At 45.1% G+C, this 22,334-nt stretch overlaps 1 protein-coding gene across 1 annotated transcript in view; it reads right to left on the bottom strand.

Annotated features, from left to right (window-relative positions):
• The window catches only part of LOC145359157 (gasdermin-A-like), a 31,252-nt gene extending 9,159 nt beyond the window's left edge, over nucleotides 1-22,093 (bottom strand). Inside the window, exons 1-5 of the mRNA XM_080213580.1 lie at nucleotides 21,883-22,093; nucleotides 13,748-13,940; nucleotides 8,622-8,775; nucleotides 6,581-6,689; nucleotides 1,758-1,820 (exon numbers count right to left, since the gene is read on the bottom strand). Of these exons, the coding sequence (XP_080069706.1) occupies nucleotides 1,758-1,820; nucleotides 6,581-6,689; nucleotides 8,622-8,775; nucleotides 13,748-13,940; nucleotides 21,883-22,093 (730 nt within the window). The remainder of the gene's footprint in view (nucleotides 1-1,757; nucleotides 1,821-6,580; nucleotides 6,690-8,621; nucleotides 8,776-13,747; nucleotides 13,941-21,882) is intronic.
• Between the last annotated feature and the right edge of the window lie 241 nt (nucleotides 22,094-22,334).

Genomic DNA, 22,334 nt, shown 5'->3' with positions numbered 1-22,334 from the left:
TGCAAAATTCTGGAGAAACTTTATCACATGACCTGTTCCCTTAAAGGCACTATGCCCCAATGCACATGGCAAAGGGGAAATGGCTGTACTCAGAATGGTTAGAATATAGAATCACAACCACAGGAAGTGGTTGAGGTGAATGTTAAGTGTTTTCATGAGAAATTTACCCAAGGACAGAAGTAAAAAGGGGAAAAAAACGTTGAACGGCTGAAATGAGGTAGATTGAATGGACAGAGGTTTGTGCGAAGGGTAAACACCAGTATACATGAATTGGATCAGATGCTGTGTCTTTTCAGTTCTCTGAAACAATGCTTCCAAGATATCTGAAATCCACCTGAGAAGGCAGAGAGTGACCAAATTTAATGTCTCATTTGAAAGATAGTGCAGCACCCTCTCAGTACTATGTTGGAGCCTATATTGCTGCTGTAATATGAATCCCTGGAGTGGCCATAGTTATCACCAGTAATGTCTCAAATAGACTGAGAGATACCACAGAGGAATGTGAGAAGTTGGGGTTGTTGTCCTTGGAAAAACAAAGGCTGAGGGATAACATGCTTGAGGTAGAAAAGATTGTGAGGGGTAGAGAGAGAATAGACAAGAGGGACCTGTTTCCCTTGTCAAAGAGTTCAAAAACCAGGGGTCATAGATTCAAGATAAGTGGCAGAAGGTTTAGACGGGACAAGGGGAAAACCTTTTGTAAGCAGAAGATGGTGGGTATCTGGAATTCGCTGCCCGAGTTGGTGGTGGAGGCAGAGACTCTAAACTTGTGTAAAAAGCTCCTGGATCCCCACCTTAAGTGCTGTAAGGTAGTGAGCTATGGACTATGTGCAGGAAGGTTTGATTACAAAGGGCACTGGGGTGTCTTTAGGTCGGCATGAACTAGATGGGCCAAATGGCCCCCTTTTACGCTGCATCATTTCTACAGTTCAAATGTAAAACTGCATATTAGAATTACAGAGGTTCTTTGTGGGATGTAGAGAATCGTGGGAGATAATGCTGCAAGAGACCAAGTGCTGGGATTCTCCGGCCTCACCCATGGCTGGGACTCTCCGGTCTCGCCCATGGCTGGGACTCTCCAGTTCTGCTGCAGCGGAGGGCAATTTGGCTGAGGGCCAAATTTTCCATTCTTGCTGGCAAGGGCAGTGGTGTGTTAGTGGCTGGAAAATTGGGGCATAAGTTTAGAGAGAATTCAAACCGGAGAGGTTTGGACTCACGGAAGGATGAAGTGAAAAACAGCAGAGAGAGCATTTGAGAAGTTGATTGTCAAGCCATTGACATTATGGACTAGCGATTTAGCAGGTAATGGTCCAATATTCTAGGGGTAGGTTAAGAAGGCTTTGGTGAGAGACCAGGCAGAAGGCAATGAAGTTCAGCTTGTGGACAGAGGCCAGCAAGTCTGTACACCATCAGACAAAACAAGGACACTCGTGGAATCAGCATTAGGGCACTGGGATGAGCCAGATAGGGTAGCTTTATTACTGTCAATGTTAAACTGAAGGTCTTGTTGTCACGAAAGTTCTGGAGTATTAGTGTTGGTGAGACAGAATTGAGAGTCACCATTGTGCGTGGAAGCTAACTTTGTGTTTGTAGAAGAATCGTAGAACCATACAGTGCAGAAGAGGCCCTTCAGCCTATCGAGTCTGCATCGACACATTAGAAACTCTTGAACTCCCATCCCAAGCAGCATCCTGGTGAATCTCCTCTGCACCCCTCCAGCGTAATCAATAACTTCCAAATGATTGCAGCAATAAATTTACCATTCACTCCGTCAAAACACAACTGAAGCTTTGCTGATCTTTTCTTTACTGGCAATGAGATGCCTGAAAAGGAAAAAGATAAAAAGTCATTCAGTTAAAGGAACATTGGAAGTCTACGAGAGCTGCTAGTCACAAACTTAGGATATTTTATGATCTGGTGTAAGAGTCAGATGTTTATAGTCTGTGTGTAATTAACTGGCTGAACTACATATGAATTGGGAGCAGAAGTAGGCCATTCAGTCCCTCGGGTCCAGAAGGGCAATTCTTTCACTCAGAGGATGAGTTGTGAGTGTCTGGAACAAGCTGCCAGAGGCAGTAGTAGAGGCAGGTACAATTTTATCTTTTAAAAAGCATTTAGATAGTGGCACGGCTATAGAGGGATTTGGGCCAAATGGAGGCAATTGGGACTAATTTAGTGGTTAAAAACTGGGCAGCATTAACATGTTGGGCTGAAGAGCTTGATTCCTATAATAGCTCTATCTTAAACCTCAATGACTCGATGACTCCAACTTGCACTGCCATTCCACAGAATTATGGCTGATCTGATTATAACCTCAACCCCATACTCCTACCTATCCCAATAATCTTTCACCCCTTTGTTAATCAAGAATCTATGCATCTCTGCCTTAACAATATTTGGCTTTTGAAGAGAATTCTAAAAACTCACGACTCTCAGAGAAAATACTTCTCCTCATCTCTGTCTTGAACGAGTGCTCTTTATTTTTAAACAGAGACCCCCTAGTTCTAGATTCTCTGACAAGTGGAACCATCTTCTCCACAGCCACCCTATCAGGATCTTAGAAGTTTTGATCAAGTCATCTCTTACTCTTCTAAACTGTAGTGGGTACAAGGCTAGTCTCTCACAAGGCAATGCACCCATTCCCCTTATTTTAGTCTAGTAAACCTTTTGTGAATGATTTCTAATGTATTTACATATTTTCTTAAATAAGGAGGCCATTACTGTATACAATACTCCAGCTGTGGTCTCATCAATGCCCCATACAACTAAAGCATAAACTCTGTACTTTTGTAATCAATTCCTCTCACAATAAATGATAACATTCTATTAGAAGCACAGAATCATACAGTGTGAAAGGAGGCCATTTGGCCCATCAAGTCTGCATCGACCACAATCACAGCCAGACCCTATCCCCATAACCCATTGTATTTACCCTAGCTAGCCCACCTGACACTAAGGGCAATTTAGCATGGCCAATCTACCTAACCCTCAGAGGGTGACAGGAAACCAGAGCATCTGGGGGAAACTCAGGCAGACATGAGGAGAACATGCAAACTCCACACAGGCAGTAACCCGAGGCTGGAATTGAATCCGGGTCTCTGGCACTGTGAGGCAGCAGTGCTAACCACTGTGCTGCCCTAATTAGCTTTCCTAATTACTTGTAATCTAGCCTTTTGTGAGTCATGCACTAGGACATCCAGATCCCTCTGCATCTCAGAACTCTGCAACCTCTCACCATTAAGCTAATAAGTTTCTTTTTTATTCTTCCTGCCAAAACGATCATTTCACATTTGCCTACACTATATTCCATTTGCTAGAATTTTTTTCCCATTCACCTTACTGATCTATGCCCCTTTGTAGCCTCCTTATGTCCACTTCACAATATACTTTCCTACCTATCTTTGTGTTGTCAACAAATTTAACAGCCATACCATCGGTGAGAAGAAACTCTTACACTGAAAGATTGTGGAACTCACTGTCAGAGGGAGTGGTTGAAGCAAATCAGTTAGTCTAACATCTGTCACAGAGAAAATGTTAGAAGCCATTATTTAAGGGGGTTATCGCAGTGCAGTTGGGAAAATTTAGGTGGTCACACAGAATCAACATGGTCTTGTGAAAGGGAAATCATGTTTAACCAATTTATTGGAGCTTTTTGAAGGAGTCACCTGTACGGTGGATAAAGAGGAACCATTGGATGTGCTGTATTTAGCTTTCCAGAAACTATTTGTTACTTGGCCTGGACTACATGTGACTCCAGATCCACAGCTGACTGTGAAATTGGCTGGTGATTAGGGTGAGGTAACAAATGCCACATACCATAAAAAAATTAAAGCAAAATAATCTCCAACTCTAACGTTTGATTTGATTCTTTTTTTCCTTTTGCTATAATTGTCCACCTTTTAAAACTGTAGAAATTCAGCCAAACAGTAGTTTCTTGTCATCAAGCACCCTTTAATGTGTACCAAGTAAGAGACCACTCCTGCGTGGAGTGTTAGGTGGGTTTAACACCACGGGACCTATAATGCTGGCCTGGGTGAAGCAACAGCTTTAAAAGCCCCCATTGTATGCTTCCTGTTGGGCGAACCTCTGCTTACTCAGTAAGGGAGCACATATCCTACAAAGCCCGCCGCGAGATCGATCGACAATCCTTTATGTCATCATAAGGAAAACCCAAGCCTTTTCTTTTCACTTGTTCGCAGCTTGTGAGTTTTGCTGGCGAGGCCAGCATTCATCAATCTTGAGAAGGATTGCTGGACCATTTCAGTTGTCAGTTGATAATCACCCACTTTGTTATGGATCTGGAGCCACCAGGCAGTTATTCCGTCTTGAACCAGTTAGTGAACCAGATGGGTTTTTAACAACAATCTGGTAATGGCCACCATTACAGAACAAATCCAATTAATTTAATTAATTTTTTATGGTGTGGTAGGGTTTGAACTTGCGTTTTCAGAGTTGCCAAGTCACTACAACACTACCTTCCAGTTTTATAGTTCTCTGGTTTCCTTTTCATCATAATTTCCCCAAAGACGTCACAATGCTGAAAATTAGGATAAATCAAAAATACTCACCAGACAGGGCTGCCCAGCCTGGAGATATCATCTACTTACTGATCGGCAATGAAAGGGGGGCCTCCTGGTGGGTTACCTGGCCAAACGTTTAGAAGGGGAATGTGTCTCACAGAAGTCCCACAGTGCAGAAGAGGCCATTCGGCCCATCAAGTCTGCACCTACTCTCCGACAGAGCATCTTATCTGGCCCACTCCCTGCCCTATCCCCATAACCCTGTGAATTTATCCCACTAAATTCCTAACCTCACATCTTGGGAAACTAAGGGGCAATTTAGCACGGCCAATCCACTTAACCTGCACATCTTTGGAATGTGGGAGGAATGCGTCCCAGGGCACTAAAAGAGATGGCAGGAGAAATAACAAATGCACTAGTGGTAATTTACCAAAATTCGATGGGCTCTGGGGTGGCTCCCGCAGATTGGAAAACAGCAAGTGTGACGCCGCTGTTTAAAAAAGGTGGACAAAAGGCAGATAACCACAGGCTGGTTAACTTAACTTCTGTAGTAGGGAAAATGCTTGAATCTATCATCAAGGAAGAAATAGCAAGACATCGGAATATAAATTGCTCCATTGGTAAGACGCAGCATGGGTTCATAAAGGCAAGTCATGTTTGACTAATTTGGTGGAATTCTTTGAGAACATTACATGTGCAGTGGACATTGAGGAAGCTGTGGATGTGGTGTATCTGGATTTCCAGAAGGCATTTGACAAGGTGCCGCACTGAACACTGCTACATAAGTTAAAGGTGTGCAGTGTTACGGGTAATATATTAGCATGGATAGAGAATTGGTTAACTAACAGAAAGCAAAGAGCGGGGGTAAATTGGTGTTTTTCTGGTTGGCGATCAGTGACTAGTGGTGTGCTTCAGGGATCAGTGTTGGGACCACAATTGTTTACGATTTACATAGATGATTTAGAGTTGGGGACCAAGTGTAGTGTGTCAAAATTCGCAGATGACACTAAGATGGGTGGAAGACCAAAATGTGCTGAGGATGCTGAAAGTCTGCAAAGGGATATACATAATCTCAGTGAGTGGGCGAGGGTCTGGCAGATGGAGTACAATGTTGGTAAATGTGAGGTCATCCATTTTGGTAGGAATAACAGCAAAATGGACTATTATTTAAATGGTAAAAAATTGTAGCATGCTGCTGTGCAGAGGGGCCTGGGTGTCCTTGCGTAGGAATCTCAAGGAGTTGGTTTGCAGGTAATTAAGGCAGCAAATGGAATTTTGTCCTTCATTGCTAGAGGGATGGAGTTTAAAAACAGCGAGGTTATGTTGCGGCTGTTTGAGGTGCTGGTGAGGCCACACCTGGAGTACTGTGTACAGTGTTGGTCTCCTTACTTGAGAAAGGCCCTGGACGGGGTGCAGAGGAGATTCACTAGGTTAATTCCAGAGTTGAGAGGGTTGGCTTATGAGGAGAGACTGAGTAGACTGGGCCTATACTCATTGGAATTCAGAAGAATGAGGGGAGATCTTATAGTAACATATAAAATTATGAAGGAAATAGCTAAGATAGAAACAGGGAAGTTGGTTCCACTGGCGGGTGAAATTAGAACTAGGAGGCATAGCCTCAAAATAAGGGGAAGCAGGTTTAAGACTGAGTTGAGGAGGAACTTCTTCACACAAAGGATTGTGAATCTGTGCAATTCCCTGCCCAGTGAAGCAATTGAGGCTACCTCATTGAATGTTTTTAAGGCAAGGATAGATACATTTTTCAACAGTAAAGGAATTAAGGGTTATGGTGAGTGGGCGGGTAAGTGGAGCTGAGTCCACAAAAAGATCAACCATGACCTTATTGAATGGCAAAGCAGGCTTAAGGAACCAGATGGCCACCTCCTGCTCCTAGTTCTTATGTTCTTATAAACCGGAGCACCTGGAAGAAACCCACGCAAACACGAAGAGAATGTGCAAACTCCTGGGTCCCTGCTGCTATGAGGCAGCAGCGCTAACCACTGTACCACTGTGTCTGGCCTGGGAACTGTCAGGGTCCAACACTCAACTGCACAATCACTTACAGAGTGTGTCACCTCCTGAGATAGTCAGGTCCCACACCTTGTAGGCAAGGACTGTTCCTTTAGGAATATCCAATGTTCTCTCTGTCAAAAGTCTGCACTCTGCACTTGCCTGAAAGAGAGATACAGATTCGAAATGAAATTGGTGTGAGACGTAAAGCTGTAGAAATTTACATTCCTCAGAAGAAGCAAAGCAGCGGCTTAAGTTGAATTTCTAACTGCTGTGAACTCTCTCGAGTAGTTTTCCCCAGGACTTCTTGCCCTAGATTCCTCTCCCGTACTGTCATAATATTGATCAGAGCCTAAGTAGTCTCCTGTATTTGTTTTGATTGTCGAAATGGTCCAGAGCGGAATGTTTTGGATCTTCTACCTGCTTTTATTCTCGTTTACTGCCCCTCCCAGGACAATTATCATGGCTTCAGGGGTGATGGGTGGTGTCCGTATTGTTTTCAAATCCATCCATGGGCTCACCCCACCCTGCGTCTGTAATTTCCACCAACCGTACAACGCTCCGAAGTCTCTGCTCCTCTCCAATTCTGGCCTCTCTCACGTCTGTGAGTTTAACTGCTCCACAGTAGAGACCTGTTTTCAATGATCCGGAACTAAGTTCTGGAATTCTCTCCCTAAACTCCCCACTCTCTCCACTCCTTTAAGAGACACCATGAAACCAGTTTTGACTGAACATTAGGTCATTTCCCCTCATACCTCCTGATGTTACTTGGCGACAATTTTTATCTAGGATATCATGGGGTTTAGGCCACAGAAACAGGCCATTCAGCCCAACAAGTCAATGTTGCTGCTTATCCTCCATTCGAGCCCCTTTCTATTACTCCGCAACTAAATCTATCATTGTAACCATCTAATCCCTTCAGCCTTAAATACTTGTCTAGTTTCCCTTAATCCATCTATACGGATTGCTTCAACCACTCCCTATGACAGAGTTTCATATTTCTTACTATTCTTCCAGAAAAAGAGTTTCTTCTGATTGAATTCCCTATTTCCTGCGATTATCTTATAGAATCGTAGAATCTCTACAGTGCAGAAGGAGACTATTCGGCCCATCCAGCCTATACTGACGACAACCAATCTAGGCCCTATCCCCATAACCCCATATATTTACCCTTCTAACCCCCTGACACTAAGGGGCAATTTTGCATGCCCAATCAACTGCTGCCACTCTGCACAGGGATCGCACGGAGAGGGAGGGAGGCCAGCAATCAGGGCTGGGCATCAGCGGGGTGTCAGGGTTGGATTGGGACCGGAAGGTTGGGAAGGGGGAAGGTTAAGGTGGGCCAGGGATGGGAGACGGTGGTGAGGCGGGTTGGTGGTGGTTTGAAGCTGTCCCAGACATTTCCGGGGGGGGGGGGGGCAGCAATTGGGCCGTGAGGTGGTCTGAGGGCCGACAATGTAGGGGTTGTGGGGCTGACCAGAAATCGAGCTGGCCAGCAATCAGGAGGCCGGAAGAGCCATGGCACATGTGCTGATCTCAGCGCTGATAGATCGGCACATGCGCAATGGCCCACTCAGCACTATGCTGCCGGCTTCTCCAGTGGGAATAAGCCCCATCTTCTGATTTTTGGACTGATTTACACTGCAGCAATAAAAAAAAATATGATTTACATTAGTTTTTACCCAAATTCGACACTTAGAATTTTTTTGGGTGTATTGCCCCTGTTGTGTTCTGCCAGTTATTTGGATATATTATATATCACAGAGCAATGCCCAGCTGGCAGCAGTCTCTAAGTGTGCAGAGGATTTTATTTTTAAATTAGCACAGCTCTGCAATCACAAAATGTCTGCACTCATGCTTAAACTCAACTTTGAGCAACTTCCCTGCTTACCCTGGCTCAGAATCATCCCCCAGGCTTAACCAATCAAGCATAGTGAGCACAGATCGGTTGCTGGACTCACATAATCAAACACAGAACAATCAAACCATTGACCATTACAGATAACAATCTAGGATGCAGGGAGACCACAGCAGTCCCGGAAAGGATAACTGGCTCGGTGACATTGGTCATCAAGACTTGTAGTCCCCTCCTACCTTGGAGACGTAGGGTAACGAGGCGAACAATTTTGATGTTCCTTTGTTAACTTTCGTCAGTGTGATGGGTTCTACAGACGCTAATGTTTCGGTGACTATGCAGAGATCTCCTGTGTAACTATTTTTAATCTGCTCCCAACAACGCCCAATTGTTCTGGAGGAGGAAGAGAAGTGTAAATGAGTGGGATTTCAGAACATCCAATCTGTAATTCCCAGTAAAAAAATCCCAGCGCGCAAACCGAGCTGACTGCTCCCAGGTCAGGAGGCACCACTAACTAATGTCACCAGATGATACCAGGGCAGCAGGAATTTTCCCTTGTGGATCCTGTGCCCCTGCGTAAGAGGGAATGCAGGTCAGTAACCGTACCATTCTGGAGCCTGGACCCAGAGAGGGATTTTTAAGGAGGAGGCCAATTAAATGGCTGCATCTACAACCCCTGTCCAATCAAGGATGGTGGGCATCTGCAGAGGTTAGAGGGCCACCACAGTACCCTCCATCACTGACACATTGGCAGCCCTGCTGTCAGAGGTGTGTGCCACCGAGATCAATATATGAAGGTTGGAGGCACCCTCCGAAGACTTTGTAAAGAGATTATCGTCTGGTGGCTCTGACACCCATCATTATGAAGTACTTCGAAAGGTTAGTTATGGCACGAACCAATTCCGGCCATCCAGATTGCCTGAATCTACTACAGTTTGCCTATTGGTCCAGAGCAGATACTATCTCCCTGGCCCTGCGTTCAACCCGAGAACACCTAGATGACAAAGACACCTATTTACCAACTACAGCTCAGCCTTCAACACTGTTATCCCTATGAAACTCATTTCCAAACTCCGTGGCCTGTAGTTCAGCTCCTCCCTGTGACTGGATCCTGAACTTCCTAACCCACAGACCACAATCAGTAAGGATAGACAACAACACCTCCTCCACGATCATCCTCAACATAGATGCCCCACACTGCTGTGTCCTCAGCCCCTTACTATACTCCTTATACACCTATGACTGTGTGGCCAAATTCCCCTCCAAATCAATTTTCAAGTTTGCTGACAACACCACTGTAGAGGGTTGGACCTCAGACAATGATGAGACAGAGTACAGGAATGAGATGGAGAATCTGGTGAACGACAACAATAATCTCTCCCTCAATGTCAACAAAACAAAGGAGATGGTCATCGACTTCAGGAAGCATAGTGGAGAACATGCCCCTGTCTACATCAATGGGGATGAAATAGAAATGGTCGAGAACTTCAGGTTTTTAGGTGCCCAGATCACCAACAATCTGTTCTGGTCCCTCCATGCCAACACTATAGTTAAGAAAGTCCACCAATGCCTCTACTTTCTCAGGAGGCTAAGGAAATTTGGCATGTCCGCTACAACTCTCACCAATTTTTACAGATGCAGCACAGTTTGATATGGCTCCTGCTCTGCCCAAGACTTCAAGAAACTACAAAGAGTCGTGAACGAAGCCCAATCCATCACTCAAACCAGCCTCCCACCCATTGACTCTGTCTACACTTCCTGCTGCCTTGGAAAAACAGCCAGCATAATTAACGAGCCACGCACCCTGGACATTCTCTCTTCCACCTTCTTCTGTCGGGAAAAAGAAACAAAAGTCTGAGGTCACATACCAATTGATTCAAGAGCGGCTTCTTCCCGGATGCTGTCAGACTTTTGAATGGGCTATGTCGCATTAAATTGATCTTTCTTTACAACCTAGCTATGACTGTGACTCTACATTCTGTTCTCTCTCCTTCCTTCTCTATGTATGGTATTCTTTGTCTGTTTAGTGCACAAGAAACAATATTTTTCACTGTATATTATTAATGTGACAATAATAGGGCAAATCAAATTAAATTAAAAAATGGTCGCAGCTGCAGATTGACTCTGGTTCACAGGGAATGATGGGTAGACACAACTGTGGCCATCTTGCAATCACAGCCTAGGAAGATTAAAAATTAGATGGGACATTGGATTGCCATCATGAAATCGCCTCCATTCATTGGCTGAGTTACTGAACTAATGAAGAGCCGTAATGGCTGACTGAAAATTTCCACTCAATTCTGCTCACTGGAGTCAATAGGCTAATTAACAGGACTTTATTCTCTGCCCGCTGTCGCGACTGAGAGGTGACTTGTTGTGGCTCCAACAATGAAGTATTTATCAAGCCAACATAATAGAACATAGAACATTACAGCGCAGAACAGGCCCTTCGGCCCACGATGTTGCGCCGACCAGTTAAAAAACAATGACCCTCTAACTTAAACCAAACTCTTTCCATCCATAAACCTATCCATGGATCTCTTAAACACCCCCAAACTAGGCGCATTTACAACTGCAGCAGGCAGGGCATTCCAATCCCTCACCACCCTCTGGGTAAAGAACCTACCCCTGACATCCGTCCTATAACTACCCCCCCTTAATTTAAGGCTATGCCCCCTCGTGCTAGCTTTCTCCATCCGAGGAAAAAGGCTATCACTGTCCACCCTATCTAAACCTCTAATCATCTTATATGTTTCAATAAAGTCCCCTCGTAGCTGCCTTCTTTCTAACGAAAACAACCTCAAATCCTTCAGTCTCTCCTCATAGGACCTCCCCTCCATATCAGGCAACATCCTGGTAAACCTCCTCTGCACCTTCTCCAAAGCCTCCACATCCTTCCTATAATGTGGGGACCAGAACTGCACACAATACTCCAAGTGCGGCCGCACCAGAGTTGTCTACAGTTGCAACATGACGCTGCGACTCCTAAATTCAATCCCCCTACCAATAAACGCCAAGACACCGTATGCCTTCCTAACAACCCTATCTACTTGATTCCCAACTTTCAGGGATCTATGTACACATACACCCAGATCCCTCTGTTCATCCACACTATTCAGAGTCCTACCGTTAGCCCTATACTCTACACATCCGTTAATGGCCTGCATTCTCCCAGACAAAATTAAATGCCCAATGGGTGGGAAAACGGGAGAAATTCCCAGCTGTATTTTGGGTGTACTTTACCAGAGTGAATCTCCAACGCTCTGTGACTCCCTCAGAGGGAGTCATGCTGGGAGGTAGGAGGCAGGGCCTCAGCCTGCCCAAGAGGCCGGCAGCATAGCAGGGAGATCGGCCTTTGCGTGCTGCGTCTCCCCCTCCATCGCCAGCCTCCCAACCACTGACCTTCCCATCCTGATCACTGGCCTCCCAGAGAGGAAACAGTTGCAGGGAAAAGGCGGAAGGAATGGAAGTAAATTGATTGCTTCTTCAAAGGGCCGGTACAGGTATAGGCCTGAATGGCCTATACTGCACTACTCTCAAAATTTCAGTATTCATGGAATCATAGAGGTTCAAAAGAATGATTCTAGGAATGTAACGCTTGGTGTGCAAGGAGCGTTTGTGGTCTGTATTTGATGTGTTGAGAAGGATGAGGGAAGATCTCAGTGAAACTTACAGATTACTGAAAGGCCTGGATAGAGTGGATGTGGGGAAGATGTTTCCATTACTAGGAGAGACTAGGATTCAAGGGCACAGCCTTCCTGAGGAGGACTCTCTTCAGCCAGAGGGTGGTGAATCTATGGAATTCATTGCCACAGAAAGCTGGAGAGGCCAGATCATTGAGGGTGTTTAAGGCAGAGATAGATAAGTTCTTTATTGGTAAGGGGATCAAAGGTTTTGGGGAAAAGGCGGGAGAATGGGGTTGAGAAACTTAGCAGCCATGATTGAATGGCAAACCAGACTTGATGGGCTGAATGGCCTAATTCTACTCCTATATTTTATGGACTCATTAATAGCTGTGTCCAGGGGAAGAGTTAAAAGAGATGAAAACCTACACAGTGTTTAACTGCAGAGACATGTCGATCAGGATAGTAAGCAGCTAGTTCCAGACATCTGAACTTCAGATAAGAAAGGGAGAAAGATGCTACAGTGTGGGATTGTTCATGTCTTAGTTTGGAAAACCCTTTAAGCCAAGCAGTTGGAAAGGCCTATTGATGTATTTAAACCTCATGCTGATTGGATATTATAATTAAGCAAGTTATGAGGTTGTTATGATTGGTTTTAATATCTGAATGATGTAACCTTAATCAATAACTTTGAGCAGAGAGAGATAACTCCCATTCTTTGATTGATATATGCAAATTATTTGTAATCAAACTTGAAACTATAACTGTTTGTGTATTTCTGAATTCCGTACTCTGACTGATCTTAAAGATTGGGTCCGCATCTTGTAGTCAATAAATTGTCTTGAATCCGTGCCGTGACTTTGTCTGGCTATTTAAGGGGAATGGTAGTTTTAATTGCAACAACAAATAAAACATTATTTCAGTTTATTCATTAGTTTATTCATGTAGGCTTACATTAACACTGCAATGAAGTTACTGTGAAAATCCCCTAATCTCCACATTCCGGTGCCTGTTTGTGTACACAGAAGAATTGAGCATAACCAATGAACCTAACCATTATGTCTTTCAGACTGTGGGAGGAAGCCGGAGCACCCGGAGGAAACCCACACAGACATGGGGAGAACGTGCAGACTCCGCACAGACAATGACCTAAGCCAGGAATTGAACCTGGGTCCCTGGAGCTGTGAGGCAACAGTGCTAACCACTGGGCCACTTCTAGTAGGACTAGGGGGCACAGCCTCAAGATAAAGGGGGGGCGGTTTAGAACGGAGTTGAGGAGGAACTTCTTCACTCAAAGGGTGGTGAATCTCTGGAATTCTCTGCCCGTTGAAGTGGTGGAGGCTGCCTCACTAAATATTTTTAAGATGCGGGTTGATGGGTTTTTGATAAGAGAGGGGATTAAGGGTTATGGGGAGAGGGCGGGAATGTGGAACTGAGCCAAGACAGATCAGCCATGATCTTATTGAATGGCGGGGCAGGCTCGAAGGGCTAGTCGGCCTACTCCTGCTCCTATTTCTTATGTTCCTATGTTCTTATGTTCTTAATCAAATTTGAAACTATAACTGCTTGTGTGTCTCTGAATTCGGTACTCTGCTGGATTTTAAAGATTGGATCAGGGTCCTGCAGTCAATAACTCAACTTGAAGCCACTTCGATACTTTGTCTGGCTACATTAGAGGAATTTAACAATGACAACAAATAAAATATTCTGACTGCCCCGTCACACTCAGGATTGTTCTTTACCGTTTTTTCAGAATTTCAATGAGCTCCGCTACTTTGACGTGAAGTTGTTTTGTTCCTTGCAGTTGCATGGTGTTGCAATTGGCTCTCGAATATTCAGCTTTTGCTTTCATTGGATCAAAATTCACCTTTGCGTTGCCTGAGATTAACCCGTCCACTGTCTCCAGAAACTTGAAGGACATCTCCTTCTGGTAAACTGCGTGAAATTCAATGAAATACAAATTAAAATGTAACATGGGTTGAACATCTGCTTTCCATAGATATTGTTGGGTCTTTCAACCTATTCCATTCTGTAACAGCAGTGACAGCCCAGGCTAAATCTCTGTGCCCCTGCCACTGGAGGTGATATTGACCACTTGCCACCAGTGATGACACCACAATGCAAAGCAGCGCAGAGGAGTGGAAGGGAATAAGAGCAAGGATGAGAAAAAACAAGCAATCTGGCTTTGCAAAATCTTTTCAAATTCCAAACCAGATCAAAGGTGGGGAGGGGGGGGGGAGGAGTGGTGGTGGGAGTAGGTGTATGGAGTAGGAAAATCCCATGTATCTACCCTAGCTAGTCAGCAGCAATTTAGCATGGCCAATCAACCAAACTCGCACATCTTTGGAGTATGGGAGGAAACTGGAGCTTCCAGAGGAAACCCATGCAGACACGGGGGGAACATGCAAACTCCACACAGACGATGACCCACGGCCGGAACTGAACCTGGGTCCTTGGGGCTGTGAGACAGCAGTGCTAACCGCTATGCCACCATGCCAGCCTCATTGCTCAATGGGGTGGATGATTTATAGCACAAATGTACTTTAGGACAGAATTTTTAAAGTTCTCCCCAGCAATTCTAATCAGCCTTGCTGTTTCGATGGAGCTGGCTGCGAAGGAACACCGCCACTGAGTGTCTGTACTCCACTACACAAGATGTCAGCTGAATCGAGATCTGAAAGTTTTGAAACTCATACATGCCACCAATGTGAGAAACCAGGGCATTCAGCCGTGGAAAGCTAGTGTAAGGACATGGCATGAAGAGGCTGTGGAAGAAAAGGACACAGAGCCTGATGGAAGAAAAGCAAGCTCTGGGTGAAAATGATTTAAAAAAAACCAAAATACCATGTTAACAGAAGAAGGTGGCTGGAATTCTCTCATCCCGCCCGCCACTGGAATTTTAGCAGACAGATTGCAGAGAATGTGAAACTCCGTGGATGGTTGGGCGTAAATTTCTGGTTTGTAGACCAGCGTGGCCTGAGAGTTCTGCCCAAAGTGTTCATGCTGCACAAAATGGTCGAGAGAAACAGAGCAACTCTCAGTCTGAGGATGGATTGTCACTCAATAGGGGCAGCACAGTGACACAGTGGTTAGCACTGCTGCCCCACAGGGCCAGGGACTCGCGTTCGACTCTCAGCTTGGATCACTGTCTGTGTGGAGTTTGCACACTCTCCCCGTGTCTGCGTGGGTTTCCTCCCGCAGTCTAGCAGGTCCGGTTGATTTGCTATGGTAAATTGCCCCTTAGTGTCACGGGGGCTGGCTAGGGGTTACAGGGATGGGGTCCAGATGGTGTTGCAGTCGGTGCAGACTCGATGGGCCGAATGGCCTCCTTCTGCACTGTAGGATTCTATCAATGTGCTAGCCATTGTTGGTGCTGTGGATAGATGTTGGGTCACTCTGCTGCTGGATGGACAACCCGCAAGGATGGAAGTTGGCGCTGAGGCAGCAGTCTTGCTGGTGTCAGCGATATTGGGGGCGGGGGGGGGGGGGCGATCTTGGGCCTACGTTTGCCGTCGTGTGAATATCGGCGGGGTTCAGGATCCAGAAGTCACAGTTCTTGCCGGTGAGAACGCAATTTTGGATCTTCCCCGCCCTTCACTGGCAACATCATCAGGTTCACGCCCATTGTTGATCTGAGTGTATTTAAATAATAACCCACCCCTTGCCAGATATTGTACCTCCCTGTCAGATATTGACATCACAGCGATGTGTCATCACATCAGCGCTGTTTACAACATGTTCACACAGACATGAACCTGTTGTGGGAGTGCAAACGTAACTATAGCCCCTGGAGGAGGGGAATATGCCCACGTCAGCACAAACCTGTGCCAAGGGGCCGACCCGAGTGGGAGCCTCCTGGGATAGCAGGGGATTGATTTATCCATGGTGGTGTGGCCAGGAGTGACCGGTGGAGCTGGGCACGCTGATGATAGCCACTGTGGGGATTGAGGTGCTGGCTTGGATGGGGTGGGGGGGGTGGTGATGATCTGTTGAGGCAGTGGGTGGGGTGGGGGAAGAAGCCGATGAGTGGAGGGGAGGGAGAAGCGGCCAATGATCGATGGTAGAGGGGGCTGACTCCGATCGGAGTGGGGAGGGGACTGCTGTGGTGGGCCGGTGGGGAAGTTTACTCAGCTTACAATCAGGGAGGCTTTTAAAGATGACACCCAGGGTGAAGAGAATTCGCTGAAGGGCCACATTGAAGAAACGGTGCAACTTAACATGTTAAACACAGATTTGTCTCTACATGTGATAAAAGGGAGCTTTCCAGCATTGATATGTCAAACATGATTACAGAAGATTCAACTGAACTGGGCCAAAGTCAACCTGAAGACCAATGGTGTGTCAGGGTTCACACGAATTCGAAAGGTACATATTGTATCTTTTGTTGTGTTTGATGGAGAACTGGGGAGTATGAAAGACAAAGATGGAAGAAGGAAGCCAAGCAAAATGCTTGAAGGCAAGATCAGTACCCTATGCTACCTGACAGAAAGTGGAGGCTGTCTTGGAACGACTTATGAAGAAAAGAGTATTGAACCTGTCGGCTTTAGAGAATAGGCCACACCATGATGAAGGATGGGTCTGTAAGGATTAGCTGGAATGTCAAAAATCACCCTAAATCCCACATCATAGGTAGGACGCATTACTCCACATCGGTGATGTGGTTGTTGGATTGACAGGAGGCCAACACTTTAGCAAAAGTAACCTGAGACTGACATCCTTACAAACATAGACAAGAAGTCACAGGAACTTCTGACAACTGTGACACACAAAGGCTAGTTCCGGTATGAAAGATTGTGATTTGGTGTCACATCTGCTTCTGCATTGTTTCAAAGAGCAATGGATCAGAATCTGAGCAGACTGAACGGAGTCCAGTGTTGTCTGGATGATATCCGAGCCACTGGAAGAGATGAAGAGGAACACCTTCGAAACTTGGATTTTCGAGATTGGAAGACTATGGACTGAGAGTCCACAAGGGCAAGTCTCAGTTCTTCCTGTCCTTTGTTGATTATTTGGGACATGTGATCGATACCACGGGTCTTTACAAATCTCCTTCCAAGGACAAGGCTATGACAGAGGCAACTGAACCTCAGAATAGGAACCAGTTGTGTTTCTTTCTAGGATTGTTGGAATACTATGGAAGATTTTTCCAAACTCAGTAACCATTTTAAAAGCTTTGCATAACCTCTTGTGCCAGAACAAGTGGAAGTGGAACCTGCACATCTTCAGTCTTTAGGTCTTTAGTGTGGGGAAACTGCCAGAAAGACGAAGCAGCTATGTAGTGAACACTAGTCTGCAAATAAGCCTCTGCTATTTTTAACCCTCCAATAAACTACATTCTTGCTGGAGGCAAAGATCTTTCTTTAAAAGTACCTTTATGAGCTTGGCTAATTACATACAAGACTGCAAAACATTGGGACAGAGGTCCTATAGACCATAAGACATAGGAGCAGATGCAAGCCATTCAGCCCATCTAGTTTGCTCCACCATTCAATGAGATCATGAATGATAACCCTCAACTACACTTTCCCACCTGATTGCCATAGCCCTTGATTTCCGCACTGTTAAAAGTCTGTCTATCTCAGCCTTGAACAACCCAGCCTCCAGAGTAAAGATTTCCACAGAGTCACTACCCTCTGAGAAAAGAAGTTCCTCCTCATCTCTGTCTTAAGAAGTAACACTTTCACTCTGAGATTATGCCCTCCAGAAGGGGATACAACCTCAGCATCTACCCTGTGAATCATAGAATCCTACACTGCAGAAGGAAGCCATTCTGCCATTGAGTCAGCACCAACCACAATCCCACCCAGATCCTATTCCCATAACCCCATGTATTTACCCTAGCTAGTCCTCCTGACACTAAGAGGCACTTTAGCATGGCCAATTCACCTAACCCCCACACCTTTGGACTGTGGGAGGAAGACGGAGCCCCTGGAGGAAACTCACGGAGACATGGGGAGAATGTGCAAACTCCACACAAACCCAAGTTGGGAATCGAATCTGGATCCCTGGCACTGTGAGGCAGCAGTGCTAACCATTGTGCCACTATGCAGCCCCTGAGAATCTTATGTGCCTTAATAATGGAATTTAGAGGAGAGCATTGTGGCAGGGGTTACTATAAGGGAGAATTATTAGGCTTATGGATACATAACAAACTGCTTTAGACTTTGCATTCCTCTAGATCCTTATCATTAATGGAAGTCCTGGATGACTAAGCATTGTCTCATATAGTGGGAGCAACATTTGATAGGCAAATACATTGTCTTAATGGGAACTCAGCCATGCAGGGCTGGGGAGGCTCCAGTTCGATCATGGACAGAGCTGAAATCACTGGCCTCAGTAATGAGGGTGATCAAAGTGCAGTTCTTGTTCTCAGCACCAGGCCATAAGAGTAGAAGATGTAGGAGCAAGTGTAGGCCATTCGGCCCATCGAGTCTATTCTGCAATTCAATGAGATCATAACTGATCTGATGTGTTAATCCTCAGCTCCACTTTCCCACCTTATCCCCATAACCTTTGATTCCTTTACTGGTTAAAAATCTGTCTATCTCAGCCTTGAACACTTTTAATGACTCAGCCTCCATGGCCCTCTGCGGTAAAGAATTCTACAAATTAAATTACCTTCTGACAGAAGAAATTTCTGCTCATCGTTATTTTAAATGGATGACCCCTTACTCTTGAGATTATGCTCTCTGACCTGAGACTCTCCAACAAGGGAAAACAACCTTTCAGAATCTCCTCTGTCAAGCCCTCTGAGAATCTGATATGTCTCAATAAGGTCACCTCTCATTCCTCTAAACTCCAATGAGTGCAGGCCCAAACTACTCAGTCTCTCCTCAAAAGAAAATCCCTCCATAATTGGAATCAACCCAGTGAAACTTCTCTGGACTGCCTCCAATGCTAGTACATCTTTCCTTAGGTAGGCAGACCAAAACTATTCACAGTATTCCAGGTACATAAGAACTAGGAGCAGGAGTGGGACATCTGACCCCTTGAGCCTGCTCCAGCATTCAATAAGATCACGGCTGATCTTTTCATGAACTCAGCTCCACTTATCCGCCCGCTCACCATAACCCTTAATTCCTTTACTGTTCAAAAATGTATCTGTCCTTGCCTTGAAAACATTCAATGAGGTAGCCTCAACTGCTTCACTAGGCAGAGAATTCCACAGATTCACAACATTTGTGTGAAGAAGTTCCTCCTCATCTCAGTCCTAAATCTGCTCCCCCCCTATTTTGAGGCTATGCCCCCGAGTTCAAGTTTCACCCACCAGTGAAAACATACCCCCACCCCATTTCTATCTTATTTATTCCCTTCATAATCTTATATGTTTCTATAAGATCTCCCCTCATTCTTCTGAATTCCAATGAATATATCCCAGTCTGCTCAGTCTCTCTTCATAATACAACCCTCTCAACTCCGAAATCAACCTAGTGACTCTTCTCTGCACCCCCTCCAGTGCCAGTATATCCTCAAACCAAAACTGTCCTGATCCTCTCTTAAATTCTACTCATCTCTCTGAGTGAGATCAGCTGGAATTCTCCAGCCTCCCAGCTGCATGTTTCCTGCCAGCAGGAGGTGGCATGTTATTTGTTAGAGGCGGGATTCTCCAGTCCCGCTGCTGTCAATGGGCAAGGGTCTGCTGCCGGCGAGACCTGAGGATCCTGTGGCGTGAATGGCTGGAGAATTCTGGCCATCATTTTGACACAGTGCCTTAAGCACATGGTCATTAGCTCACTGTTGTTAGAGTTAACCCTTTATATTATTCCAATGACACAGATATGGATATCAGATATGCGAAGATCAGGCGCAACTGTATTGTTTAATATAAAAAAAAGGGCATTTATACAGCACATTCCACACCCTCAGAAAGTGCCAAAGCATTCTACATACAATGAAGTACTTGTGACATGTAGTCACTGTTCTAAACTCTCGCCAACAGTAAAGCAATAATGACCACATCATCTGTTTCTCACTGAAGTTGGTTAAGGGGTAAATATTAGCCATCATACTTGGGAAATCTCCCATCTTTCTTCCAAAATAGTACCACAGGAACTTGAGAGGACAGATGGAGTTTAATTTTACCATGTGGACACCTCCTACTCTATAGCACCCCCTCAGTGCTGCATTAAAGTCATCGATGTAACCCAATCCTTCATGCAAACCAGCCTCCCATCCATTCACTTTGTCTACACTTCCCGCTGCCTCGGCAATGCAGTCAGCATAATCAAGGACTCCGCACACCCTGGACATTCTCTCTTCCACCTTCTTCCGTTGGGAAAAAGATGCGGTCACGTACCAAGAACAGCTTCTTCCCTGCTGTCATCAACTTTTGAATAGACCTACCTCGCATTAATTTGATCTTTCTCTACATCCTAACTATGACGAGAAACACCATGTTCTGCACCCTCTCCTTTCCTTCTACCAATGTATTCCATGAACGATATGTTTTGTCTGACCAGTGCACAAGAAACAATACTTTTCACTGTATACTAATATATGTGACAAAAATAAATCAAATCAAATAAAGTGTCAACATGAATTGAGTACTGGAGTGGGGACCTGAATCCACAAAAGTTTGACTCACTATCTGACCTTATTGGGGGCACTACCGGAGACTGCTGGTCAAAGAGTAAAGCAACAAAGGTCAGCATGTCCAGGAAAAGAGGTAACAATGTTTTTAAAGTTTATTAGACACAAGTAGGCTTAATAGTGCAATGAAGGATCTGTGAAAATCCCCTAGTCTCCACACTCCAGCACCTGTTTGGGTACACTGAGGGAGTACTTAGCATGGCCAATGCACCTAACCTGCACATCTTTTGGAGTGTGGGAGGAAACTAGAACACCCGGAGGAAACCCATGTGGACATGGGGAGAACATGCAGACTCCTCACAGACAGTGACCCAAGGTGGGAATCGAATCTGGGTCCCTGGCACTGTGGAGAAGCAGAGCTAACCACTGTATCACTATGTTCAGAGGAGGTGAAGGGCTCAGGAGAACAGACAAAGTCCATTCAACCTTCTACCTCCTGCAATGTTGCCAACACTCAGAACATTGGGCAATGGACTCTTGTGTCAACAGGAATTTAATTTGATTTATTACTGTCACATATATTGGTATACAGTGAAAAATATTGCTTCTTGCACGCTGTACAGGCAAAGCAAGCCATTCATAGAGAAGGAAAGGAGAGGGTGCAGAAAGTAGTGTTACAGTGATAGCTAGGGCGCAGTGTTGGAGAGTTTAAAAGAGTTAGAATACAGTTATAGTTCATAAGTTCATAAGATATAGGAGCAGAATGTTTCTTCAGAAGGAACTGTTCAAAATGCAACTAATGAAAATATGACAAAATTTATTCCAACTTATAAATCAAAGGAAGGGTTCAATAAAGAAAATCATTACTCCAAACTTGGGGCCTTGCCCTGGGCAGCTCCAAACTCTCACTATTCTATATAGTTCCTTATTTATAGGGAATCAGCTGGTCAACTGACTATTACATCACTTTGTGATTGGTTCTATGTTTTATGGGTCAGCTGACCCTTATATCTTGATCCCATTGGTCACATTGCATCCAATCAAAGTCGCCAGTTACATTCTAACACAGAATTAGGTCATTTGGCCCATCGAGTCTGCTCCGCCATTCAATCATGGCTGGTATGCTCCTCATCCCCATTTTCCTGCCTTCTCCCCATAATGCTTCAACCCATTACCAATTAGAAATCTGTCTAACTCCTCCTTAAGTTTACTCACTGTCCCAGCATCCACTGCACTGTGGGGTAACAAATTCCATAGATTAGCATATAACAAAGTAAAACAAAGAATTAGATGGTATGCTGGGCACAGCTCAGAAGGAGCCGCCATGCTCCAGCGCTGGGCAACTCACCTGGCACCAAGGTGTCTTTGTCAACCAGCACATGGTTTAGTTCAAATTCAGTGGGATGATACGTTGGATTTCTCCAGAAGGGGCCATTTGTCCTCCTGTAGACCAGGCGTAGGGGCTTGAATTTCTCCGCGTCATAAGCACTGGTGGCTGGGATCAGTTCACCTCCAGAATCGATCTGTTCCACAAGGTGGTGTACAGCTTTCTTAAACATCCTAACGTGAGGCAAGATATGTGTCCAATTAGGTACCATCAAACAATACATCCTGACCCCAATGATGTGGCAGAACTTCTGAACCAGTGATTGGCTTAGCATGGTTTCTCTCTCTATATTGGCCATGTTTAGCATGTTCCCAAATCAGTGGAATGGAGAAGGGGAATTAAATGGAAAATGAATGAAGCACGAGCAAGTCCGTCCAACAACTTGCAACCATATAACATCTTTAATGTAGGCT

The sequence above is a fragment of the Carcharhinus amblyrhynchos genome, chromosome 27 (assembly GCF_965287045.1).
Source record: "Carcharhinus amblyrhynchos chromosome 27, sCarAmb.v2.hapA, whole genome shotgun sequence".
NCBI classification, from domain to species: Eukaryota; Metazoa; Chordata; class Chondrichthyes; order Carcharhiniformes; family Carcharhinidae; genus Carcharhinus; species Carcharhinus amblyrhynchos.
Note: the sequence above shows the minus strand (reverse complement) of the source record. Positions and strands in the feature narration are given on the sequence as shown.